General features: G+C 39.6%; 1 protein-coding gene across 1 annotated transcript in view; it reads left to right on the top strand.

Annotated features, from left to right (window-relative positions):
• The window catches only part of LOC115026489 (ephrin type-A receptor 6-like), a 54,373-nt gene that overhangs the window by 38,029 nt on the left and 3,711 nt on the right, over window positions 1-12,633 (top strand). Inside the window, 6 exon segments of the mRNA XM_029459339.1 lie at window positions 3,777-3,901; window positions 4,155-4,271; window positions 4,273-4,318; window positions 5,752-5,857; window positions 8,798-8,868; window positions 11,815-11,940. Of these exon segments, the coding sequence (XP_029315199.1) occupies window positions 3,777-3,901; window positions 4,155-4,271; window positions 4,273-4,318; window positions 5,752-5,857; window positions 8,798-8,868; window positions 11,815-11,940 (591 nt within the window).

Raw genomic sequence — 12,633 nt, 5'->3', positions numbered from 1 at the left:
TCTATGGCTGACCAAGGCATACCGTTTTGGCGTTGTGTCTGGCTTTGTTGGTGCTGTTGATCATTTAATTCTTAATGTATTACTACCTTCATCCTTTCTTCTTACAAAAGCAAGAAACCACAAGCTGACAACACCAGTGCAAGGCAAACAACTACAGTTCCAGTTGCAGCTTTTTTGGATTTGTTTAATCGGTTTAACAGTGGCATAATAATGTCGGGCTGGTTTATAGTGTTTGTCTTTCCGCAATGATTTGAAATTAAGCACCCAGACTTCCAGGTAGTTATTTTCTCTGACAAAAGATCCACATTTTTGTGAACGAAGAATTCAGTCAGTTTTTGTTAACCCTCGAGTTTGGCTTGGAGATTTTTTTTTATAACCCCTCTACTGGCATACAGACCAGCGTTGATGAACAATGTTAAAGAAAAAGTAGTGCAAAGGATTTATTCAATGTACATATGCTGTGTGCTTTTTCTTCCATTTCCAGTGGAGCCAAAAAAGGTCTCGCTCTGGTCGTGGTCATCATTATTATTTATTTCACAAAACTATAACAACAAGAGTCATTCAAATTGCTCACATGCTAAATCCACGCGTGAACATTTCCCACCGTTTGGTCGTGTCCTGAATCAGGACACTTTTACTTTGCTCTTTCTCCTGGTGGATTCTCTTGTTTTCATCTCCTTTGCTCTGGGAATAAGGCTGACGTCTATTTATATGCTCAGATGCTGGGGAGATGCAAGCTCATGGGATTTCTTTACAGCTCGCCCTGTTCACTCTATCTCTCTCTATCTTCTCCCCCCTCTGTCCTTTCTTTATCTTTTTAGCATCAGTAGTTGAGGGTTAACCTATTTTTACATGTTGACAATAATCCAACTATAGAGCTAATAGGCTCTAATTTATCTTCTAATGTGGGAATTGCGGGTGAACTGTATAAGTGGTTTCTTTAAGCCACTCATACATATTGATAGATTGTATAACCAGTGGATTGATTTATCCTGAACCTAAAATAGCTTCTTGCATAAGAGTTCAGAGAGTTTTCAGAGCTTTCTCACATTACACAGAAAACTCCACTCCTCAAGCACAGTGATACACACACACACACACACACACACACACACACACACACACACACACACACACACACACACACACACACACACAGTGATAGATGCATAACATTATACTGTGTGCTGCAGACCCCCTCTGGTAATGGGATTCTCACGGACATTTTTATCCAAATGGGTTATGCATATTTATTTGCCTGGTTACACTGGTGCCAAATGAAAAAAACCTAATTTCTTATGAAAACATTTTTGCTTAGATTTGTTTTAACTGATTCATTCAAATCAGAAGCACATTTTATGCAAGGAATCATTTTGCTTGGTTTTAAATACGTGTAAAACTAGTAATAAGTCATCACAAACATAGTTGTGATCTTTGTAAAAAAAAAAAATTGATAATAAACTACAGAGTGACAAAACATGACTTTGGACCTGATTTAGCCTGTAGGCGTCTCTGCTGGCCTTACATGGACCAATGTGTATTTTGTAGCTGTTCTACTTCAGATAAGTCGATGTTCGCGTGCCTTTACTTGCATCCACATCATTTTTACAGTGGATAACTACAGATGTTTCTCTACCTGTCAATACTGTGCACTAAAGATGATAAAACTAAAACTACTAGTAGTTAAAAAGGTCGACAGAAAATGAATCTTCTGTTCTGTAACCTTCATCATCATCCAAGTAATATTTCAAGCAAAACAAGCGAAACATTACAGAGTTCCTGCTCCTTTTCTTTGCTTTACGAGATGACGATAAGATTTAATATTTTCCGTCGATTAGAAAATACAAGTAATTGGAAGATTGATTGGCATTTTTCACCAATTTCTGATTTACAGAGAAAATAATCAGCAGATTAATCAGTGAAAGTAATTGTTAGCTGTAGCCCTATCGGCACCTTTTTAATGTTCTTTTGTTTAGAATTACAGTGTTCACATTGTATTGGCAAAATGGTCAATCAGACAGAAACAATCAAACATATCCACAGCATAATCTGAAATACTTTCAGCTACCTGTAATGTATTTCACCTTTTGTTAACTTGCTTGAAATATTTGTGTTGTAATAACGAGTGTACACCGTACCGCTCATTATTAAACTAAACCTTTCAGGTATGGCACGGATGACATTCGCAAAGCAACTCACTGGAGTTTGTCCTTGCCTCGCTTGTGCACTTTTGCACTGCAGTGTTCTGTCAATACATGGTGTGTATTGTTGTTGGAGTGTCTGCTGTGTGCCATTAGTACCTGCAGCAGGCAGCCAGACAGAGGCTTGTGATTGTCTCGCTCTGTTCAGCTCAGGCACCACCTGCCACCAGGAAAGAGAGGGCACATGTTGCCTGGAATAACATGGCTGACAAGGCACATGTGCGATCTGCCTCTGCAAACTGTTTAATACACAGTGCAGTCCACTGATAATCCTGTGAGAAGTGTAAGATTTTAATTAATATGACACACCTTAGTTTTTCAGTTGTCCAAACAAGGTTTTGTGGCTCTAACGAACGTTTAGGTTCATGAAGAAAAGTGTGTTTAAACAGATTTGAGTCAGCGGATTGAGTTTGTGCATTGTAATATGAAAAATGGACATGAAAGTTGTGTCACCTCAAGTGTGCATTCAAGTGGGAATCAAACTCTTGCTTCCTGTGTGCACCATTTTTCTCTCTGCTCCTATTTTTTTTTATAATACAAGTCTGCTGGACTGTGAAGTGTTGTGTCTTGGCCGAGCTGCTGCGAGAAAATCCTCTTGACACGATGTGAAAGTCACATCGGAAGTTCAACACGTCCAACTTTAATTCAATGATAGGTCACCTTTCAGAAGTGCCCCATCAGGTATGTGGCCTGCTGTGTATAGTAGGCTATCTGCCTCCCTGAGCATGAGGACAGTTTAAGACATCAATCTGTGCTTGAATTTGTATTCTATCAACGATCTCCCAAACAGCACGCTCGAGGACAGAGGGACTGGATCTAGTAGTTTGCCAAATCATATTCTGTTCAAGCGAGGGCTTTATGAATAATTGATGGTAAATATTTGAATCTCTGCTGGATGATTTTGTGTCTCCTCAGCAGACTTGTGCAAAAACATTCCCCCAAATTCAGCATCAATGACAAACATGATAAACAGTTGCTGTAGGTCTAGTGGTTTGGTTAACAAAGATGTTCCTCTCAGGCCGCCCATCACAGCGGAGCTGGACAGTATAATGGTTGTTTCTGGGATTCCTTTCTCTTTGGGTTTTCCTATGACACTGAAATCATTTCCCTTCCAAACTGCAACAAGGTTGTTTAGCTTCAGATTGTCTTCTGTAAGCTGGAAACTGGAGTAGTTGTATGCAGCACGCATTTTTCTCAGGCTCGATTTCAGATTTCCGTTCCAGTTTGGAAAACTTTTTTGTTAAATTCTTTATTTCGTGATGGCTGAAGATACAAGAAGAAAAATGTGTTTCGCTGCCGGGTCTCTGAACTCAGCGGTTACACTTTAGCAATATATGACTGGAATCGCTCATTTCCTCATTCCCTCCAGGCCTTCTTGGACAGGTGACTCTGGGTATCTCAGTCCTGCTGCAGTATTTCCATTTTTCATGCTCATGTTTTTTTCCCAATCCTTATATTTTTATGTATCACTCTTTGGCCAACAACCCTTAGTACATAAGTTAGTCACTAAGTCAAAATAACTCATTATTTTGTTCTCACAGCTGAAAACACTGCACTCTTTGACTGCATCCTCAGGTCCTGCTCTGGTGGGTGTCGTGAGGAAAGACTGGGCCTCTCAAAACAGCATCGCCCTCTCCTGGTCAGACGTGGAACAGCTGCCTTCAGACATAATGGACTATGAAGTCAAATACTTTGAGAAGGTAAAATCTTTTATCATACTAAATAAGAGAGTTTTGACATTTTTGTCTTAGACCATGTTTATGTAACATGCGTTACTCGCTATCTCCGCTTTGTTCACCATCTGCTGTGATAGTTAATAGGATGTAAATTATGTGCTTTGCTCAAACGTTGCTGTGATAATGGGTCTATGCAAACACTGTTTTTCTGTGCTGCCGACACATGCTTTTGTTTATTATCTCTAGCAATCTGCTTCTGCAATTTATTTATTTTTAGGAACAAGAGCAGCTGAGCTACTCATCAACACGGACCAAAAACCCCAGTGTGGTGGTGACGGGCCTCAGACCGTCGACTGTCTATGTCTTCCACGTTCGCGTTCGCACTGCAGCTGGATTACACAGCGTACAGCCCCAACTTTGAGTTTGCTACTGCAGCTGAGGGTACGACTGCGGGGGAGTGAGCATGAGGCAATTGGGTCTTAGTTTGTGCTCGTACTGGCTGCGTTTCATGGAGGAACGGCACTGATATTCAGTCATCCAGTCACTTAGATTTGTGTTGAAATTCTTATGGACATAAAGTTTTGTTTTAAAACAATGCACAGGAGAAGAAGGGAGTTTTTAAAGCCAGAGATGTGAAGTCATGGGTGTTGATCAACAACCTTATAAAATCCCGAGAGACATTTTATGGTCATCTTTTGCTATGGTTCAGTGAAACTCATCAGTGCTTCTTCAGGCGTGAGCCATTTATTTAAATGTTTATAAACTCTGTAAATTCCTGATGCACACACTACGCTCGGCTGATTCTAATCCTGAAATATGCAGGAATGCACATCCTCCTACAAGATACACACTTTAGCTGATGAATATGTAGATGTCCACCTACACATTCTCATACTCCCATATGCCAGTGCAAACTAACGTAAATCCATTTATATATTCGGATCTTGCTTCTACAAATGTGCCCTCTTCTCTCTCACCTTATTCAACCCATTCAACGTTCACGCCCACATATTGTCATATTATGCAGATATTTAGTTTTTTGACAGTTCTTTCCGATTTGTCTTCATTTTATTCATTATATAACAGGTGGAGGAGCTCAATGATATTAAAAAGTTAGACTCAGTTACATGTAAAAGGAATGTAACTTCTCAAGAGAAATGGTAATATTTGCCAGACACTGATGTGCAAAAATGCACAAACAAGGAGACATGATTATTTTGTAAGCTTTGTCATTACTGTGTCATGTCAAGTTTTATCACAAAGAGTAAAGCAATGTGTCACTAGGTTGAACTGTAAGGACCAGTTGTTAAAACCTTCTTGATACTTATTTTTGTTGTAAACATATTTTTCATATGTATATGTTGTTGTTTGCTCGCAGGCAAATGTGCAGAACAGTTGTTGTTATAAATAAAAAATGATAAGAAGTCACAGGTGTGAAATAGATTTACAGCCACATTTCTCAGTGAACATGATGAACTCATTTAGGCTCAGAAGCAGAACAATAACAGTAATTCAATTATTAAATGAATTAAATAATATGAATTAGCTTTAACAGGATTTTTAGGATTAATGTGATTAATGCGGTTGCATTTTTCATATGTTTCTAAAGGGAAACCTGAGCGAGCATTAGCATACTATAAACTGACTGAACGCATTCTTTTGCAGTTTCAATAGTGATAAATACGGAGAACGTTTTCAATTTAGCCACACAGAAACTGAATAGAATTTGTTATCCACTCATTATGTTCAGTAAATTGCAACAGCTTCATATCACCAAGTAGTGCATCAGATCTCTGGTTTGAACTCTGGGAGAGAGCTGGTTATTAACAGGTGCTGACTGTGTTGGCTTCGCTTTGTTTCCTCACTTTCCTCAGATCCTGATATCGCTGACCAGGGTCAAGTTCTGGTGGTCGTCACGGCGTCTGTCGGAGGTTTCTCCCTGTTGGTCATCCTGACTCTCTTTCTTCTCATTACTGGACGGTAAGACAACACCTGTTTGTCTTTGATGCTGACTGATTGTTAACAACACACATGGACACACACAACCCTCTGTGTTTCTCATAATCTCCAGAGCGACGCTACAACTAGAAGTCTGGATTCTTTTTTTTGCCACCAAGCAGACGCTCTTATTTTCCAAGTGGCTGAACCAATTTTCTGCCTAATTACTCAGCATGTAATGCATGTACCAGCAGTTTGCTCCATTCCATTAACTTCCACAGGTTAGCTCAGATCGTTGTCCTCGGTCCGCCTCTGATTCACAGGGTTTTGCCATTAGAGTCACTTAATAAACTATGAAAAATGGCCCAGAATCTGTAGGTGATTTGTCTGGATTTATACCTAATTATGATACAAGCTGAAGTGATAATATTTGATAGCACAATTTGCAAACATCATATGCTGCATGCAGGTAAACAGTTAGTGTGGAGAGAAAAAAAGGCGGAAAGTATTGGGCGAAAGGCAATCTCGGAATCGTACATCGTTTTTTTGCCAATTTAGTTTGAAATTTGCTCGTAAACTGGCTGCTTGTGAAACAATCCAGTGGTAACCTTGGCCCGGATATCCGCTGACTACACCAGAACCCCAGATGTTGGCTGTTACCCCAAGAAGCTTATCGTCGTCAATCTGATATCCGATAAGTTCCTAAATTATTTCCCAGACAACAAAGGTAGACAATAGGCCAAATGCAAGAACATTTTGTAGTCTTATCCTGAATTTCTCTTGCGTTTTTCCTTTATGCTCGTGCAAGTGTTCCAAGTCGGATTTACAAAACTCAACTGCACACATTTGCCTTAAAGGTTCAATGTGTAAGATATGCCAGAATTTAAACTTAAAACAATAAAACAATGAACTAACAGAATGTGAAGAGGTAACAGTGTTGGTGTTATGTCAAAGACTACTGACATTAGCATGCTAACTAATTAGCTGCGCTCCGTCCAGTCTGTAATACTACTTCATCCTCTGGAGGCGATAAGTGAGTCACTGTAGCTCCAGTCTGCCCTCAATACAGAGGGAGAAGAAGTGCAGCTGTCTGACTCGCTTGTAAATATTACAGCGGTGTTCCGTTTCTGTTTTATAGTTTGTTTATTGAATTACATTCAAAGTGGCGGAAACGAGAAAACCACCCGCACCACCTCGCCTCGTCCTCACAGCTGTCAGGAGGCTGTTTCACAGAGTGTCTTGCTGTCGGCAGCCCCGGTAAACGGCGTAGCTTCAGTTAGCAGTTAGCTCGCGTTCAGCCACAGCACCGGGGGAACTGCAGACTCCCTGTTGCTGCTGTTACACAGGTCCAGCAGCCCGCTGTGTGCCGTCGCTGGGGCTTGTTCTGGCTGAGCTCAAGTGTCTTTGGCCGATGACTGAGGCTCCGTCTGACTGAGGCGGCTGCCAAGTGTCGGTTCTCTCCTCCCCCGGCGGGCTGCTCTCCACTGGGAATACGAGACGAATATGAGGGTCGTTTTCTAGTTTTTGCCACTTTAGTCCAATAAACAAACTAATGTAACATTACATGGACTACAGCCCCGGTTAAGATTACTGCCCCAGTGAACACAGATGATCAGCTCCACGTGAAGATTATAAAACAGCAGTGTTTTTTGACCGGAGGTCTTTGGAGGCGGTGGCTCAGAATTACACATTGAACCTTTAAATGACTTTTTCTATTGGATGAACGTACTCCCCTTAATGACAAGGTGCATGTTCGTGGAGTTTTGATCCTTAGCATAATCAACGCCACTGAGTTGCAATATAAGACTTACCAAAATTGGTGAATGTGACAAATTCTGGAAAAATAACTTGTACATGCCTCATAAATCTGTTCGTACGAATAGTTTTTGCATGAGGTCGACTAAGATATCAGTTTTCAAAGACGTGCTCTAAAGATACTGAACATATTTCAACATATATTAAATGTATGTCATAAATTCATTGACTGTAATTTGGGAATGGGCTGTATTTCTTGGCAAATGTCAGATATCCACTCCTGCTTTTTCTGGATTCTGGCCCTTTTGCCTGTCCGTAGCATACTTCTAAATGTTAACAATCCATATGCTTGCGCAGCAATATTACTGTATGTGTGATTCCACGTCACAGCTAACGAGATTTCTGTAAGAAACTTGTCCCTCCATTAAGTGTATTACATAGATGTGTATGCTTTTCATATATTGTTTCAGCCTTATCAGGTGCCAAGCATGGGCCACATAGGACAATACAGAGGCAGAAAAACTAGAGTATTTAAATTAAACCTAACAATGCCTGCTTTATCTCTAATTTATCTTTGACCCAGGTTCAACTGAGTGTAAATGTCATTAAAGGTTTGTTTTTTTAAACTGGTGTCTAAACTATTTTCATATAAACCTTTCTGAAGTCAAAAGTTTCAAAGTATCAGTGCATGTTGATCCTATGAGGACATGATAACAGGGCAGCCTTCTTCTGTATGGTTTGTACATTGAGGATGCAAATGTTCTTTTTTCTGAATACTCTCCCTCTCTATGAAGAATGAACCTTGAAAGCTTTGGATTTGTGGGACTGTGAATCGGATAAAAGCTGGGAAATGGAAGAAAAATAAAAAGCACTACATAAAGGCAAGAACAGAAATTGCTTTAAAGAATGGGTTGTAAAAAAGAGGCAAAAATGTCCGTCTGTTTCCACCAGAGACTTCTACGCAAACCAAGAGGTCGGTGATGTGGCAGCAGTTTCTGCTGTTAGAAAAACAGTGTTCACATATCCACTTTTTGTCATGAGGGCAGTAAATCTGTTATATGTCATATTTGTCTTTGGCAGATAATGTCAAATAATTTATCTGGTGACAACATTTGAGATGGTGAAGACAGTGAGGAAAAAGACTGAGGTGTCAGCTACACAGGGATGTTTTATGTGCTGATGAAAGTGATTCTTGATCTGTGGCAAACTGTACATTCACCTGTACAGGTGTCAGGGGTACATTAAAGCCAGGATGAAGTCAGAGGAGAAGAGGAGGACTCGCTTCCACAGTGGACACGGTACTGTGTGTGTGTGTGTGTGTGTGTGTGTGTGTGTGTGTGTGTGTGTGCGTCTGCGTGTGTGTGTTCAAATTGCTTGTATGAGTTTTCACTAATGGTGGACCGATATGGGTTTTTCAATTTATTTAGAGAGCAGGGCTGCCGATGGCCGATATATGATGACGATATATAGTTGTTGTTTATTTGGGGGACATTTTTGTATCTGATAATATTCAACAATTTAATAATAATAACAAATGAGACATAACATTGCTGAACTTGTATCTTACACTGTTACTGTCTGCATTGATTCGCACTCTGTGCAGTGCACTTACTTAAAATAACTACACTTTGTGTAAAAAAAGCCATATCAATGAAAAATAATTTTAGTTTAGTGCACTTAACAAAAGCCTTTATCAGCAGATAGCAGCATCTCCCTGTTACTTAGAGACTACGAAGATTTGCATACATAAAAAATAAATAAACAATGTTAGTGTAGCGGCCTCCCCTGGTGTTTGTTCAGTGAAATACTTTAATTAATAAATGATCTTGTGAACGAAGTGGTAGTTTTCACAACTCCCCTGGCTTTAGTTAAGAGCGGTCACAGTTTGCCTCGAGGTTGCAATTTTTCAATACCGTTTTTTATCATGATCCACCACTCACAGTATCTCCTACACCCATTATTGGATTGTGACAAAACTTGTGTAACTGCTGTTCCATTTTAAGAATTACAGGATTGACCCAAGTGTGCTTCTACAATTACAGATAAAAACAAGGTTATTGATTGGCCCCACAGGGGAGGCTTATCCTTCTTGGGGAACAAAATGGTGTCCTGTTATTTACTAAGACAGTTCAGTGACATCTCATGTAGGTTTTGATCTGCAGCCTGCAGGGACACAAGTGTTGCTCTTAAGACAAATCCAACTTTTCGCATCTGTCGGCCTGATATTGTAACATGCTGACATACCGATACCGCCACAGACACACGCGCACACGCACACAAACACACTTGCATGTTGTGTCTGTATTTTGCCTCTCTGTATGTGTGCACTACTACTGTTTGTGTGTGTCTTCATGTTTTCTCCTTTTCAAATCAAATCAAATGTATTTGCCCAATATCACAAATTATACATTTGTCTCAGTGTGCTTTACAGACTGTACAGGTTACAACACCCTCTGTCCTTAGACCCTCACACCTCACAAGGAAAAACTTCCTAAGAGAAACCCCATAATTAAACGGGGAAAAATGGAAGAAACCTCAGGGAGAGCATCTGAGGAGGGATCCCTCTCCCAGGACGGACAGACGTGCAATAGATGTCGTGTGTACAGGATAAACAACATAGTACACATGAGAGACAGTTGGCAGGTTGCCACTGATAAAGTTTACAACCTGCAGTGTACAAAACGTTTTGCTGCAGAATTATCTAATAATGTAGTTATTTTAATTGTGCACATCTTTTCCTTGCAGCACATGACAAAGATAAAAAATATACATTTATTAGCCTTTTCTTCTAATATCATGAGCATACTTTGAATAGTATCTTTGCCTCCCACAGTCTTTTCCTGTTGTCTGTTCTTTGCTGTTGTGTGCTGTATGGAGGCATCACCTAGACAGGGGAGTCCAACAGGCTCAACAAACAAAAAGGCATTTTCTAATATAGAGCTGAGCTTAGACACCCTGGAGACAGAGGTAGAGTGTAGACCCCAAACTGGAATCTTTCTCAGACAAAGCCTTCAACCCTCTATTTGAGCTGACGCAGCTATAAAGTACATTTAGTCCCCAGCTCATCTGCTCGAGGTGCACCAGGGGCTGTTATCATTTGTGCCAGTCATCATGCACAATGCTCACTGCAGCAACGTCCCCAGCCTCAGCCAGTGAGGAGGATGCTGAAGCCTGGCTGCCTGCGATGTCTTCATACCCTGCTCGGAGGCATTTTATCTGAGCCCATTTTTTTTTCCTTCTTTTCTTTTTTTTGCCGTTTTTCTCCATCCCTTGACAAAATAACAGAAAAGCCTTACAGTATATAATACAGGCAAGTACAACATTCAAATATAATCTCAAAAAGTTGAAGCAAGAATCAAGTTCCCTCGCACAGCTTTAACAAAATTGTACTTTATTTTCTTCAATTTATTTAATTTAATTTTTATTTGTTCCAGTCATGATCGTGCACAATAAAAGAAAGAATGCGATTCACACTCTTATTTACATATTCCACCATCGAAAAGAAGCAAGGAAGAAAAAATGAATCTTACTTTGCCTGCATCTTATTCAAAACATAAATATACAATTGAAGTTACTTACAATGAATACTTACAGTAACATAGGAAAATAAAAGCAAGAAACAAGCTATACACAATAATTCACATACACAAAAGTCTAATTATTCTTACAGTACAGATCAGAATTTAGTGTAGGGCTGTAGTCCAAAGATAACGTCTTTATGCAGGCAAAACCTTCAAATTAAAGATTTATTCTGCATTTTCAATAAATAATGCAAATGACTACAGTGCGGTTCCCAAAACACAAAGAAACGATTCCTTAAGGGTGTAATACATTTTGTAGAATAAAACATAAAACCTTATTTTCTTCATAAATCAAAGTCATGTGTGAAAAGTATTTTACAATCTGGTGAGGGAACCTGTGGTTCAAAACTGCCAACACACTTCTGGGGTTTTACTACCGTATATATGTATATATGATACAATCCAGCTGTATTGTACTTGATTGCATCATGTCTATCTATTTGTACGTAGAAAGGGATGCACAAATAATGTGATCTGCATGTGTGCCAGGTTTCCGATATTTTTATACTATACTTCTCATCCTGTAGGAAGAGCTCACGGTGCCATCTGTAAACCACTTAGTTTTCACCATGGAAATGTCTGCAGAGGATCGGTGTGTTTGAGATGTGTGTGTGTCCAAGTGATATGTAAAATATTGTTATTGTAACATTACTTCTCTTCCAGTCCCATTCTCAGGGATAAAGACCTATGTGGATCCAGACACGTATGAAGACCCCACTCTGGCTGTGGAGGAATTTGCCAAAGAGATAGAGCCCTCATACATATGTATCGAGAGGGTGATAGGCGCAGGTAAAATGGATACACACATGTAAATACTGTACGTACACGTATGTATACACGCATGAACTCATATGGTACTGAACATGTGTTTCCTGCATGTATGGCAGGAACAGCCCAGGTGTCTCCTGTTTGCGAGATGAATATATACATTCTTTATAAAGCACTGATGTAACAGATACAAGAGCTTATCTAGAGCCATTATCTTATACCCGTCCTTGTGACGGTTGTCTACCACCTGTGATAGAGTAATAGTCACATTTTGAGTAACATTTTTATTTGATAAAAAATGTCAAACCTCATAAAGTTTGAATTAAACATTTTTTACAGCCACTGTTAGCATCACTTTTATTGAATTTATAGTATTGTTACCTTCGGGGAGCAAAGGCAGTGCTGCTGACTATGGATAATAATCTTCACTGGTTCATAAATTGAACAGATTGCGTCAGCTATTTAGCACATAAGTAATTATGAAGGTACCTCACATGTGTCTGGTTTCTGTAACATGGGCTCCACCTGCTGGAAGCAGTGTGTACTTACATATGTTTAAATGGCAAGACAACCGCAGTGTACAGGACTGTGGTGCGTTTAAACAATTCTGTCCTGTATAATTAAAAGTTTTAATATTAGCCATCTATAAAATACAATGTTTATTTCTCCTGATTTCTTGAACACAATAACATACATTTATACTTTACAAAGAAC

Source organism: Cottoperca gobio, chromosome 3 (assembly GCF_900634415.1).
Source record: "Cottoperca gobio chromosome 3, fCotGob3.1, whole genome shotgun sequence".
Taxonomy (NCBI): domain Eukaryota; kingdom Metazoa; phylum Chordata; class Actinopteri; order Perciformes; family Bovichtidae; genus Cottoperca; species Cottoperca gobio.
Note: the sequence above shows the minus strand (reverse complement) of the source record. Positions and strands in the feature narration are given on the sequence as shown.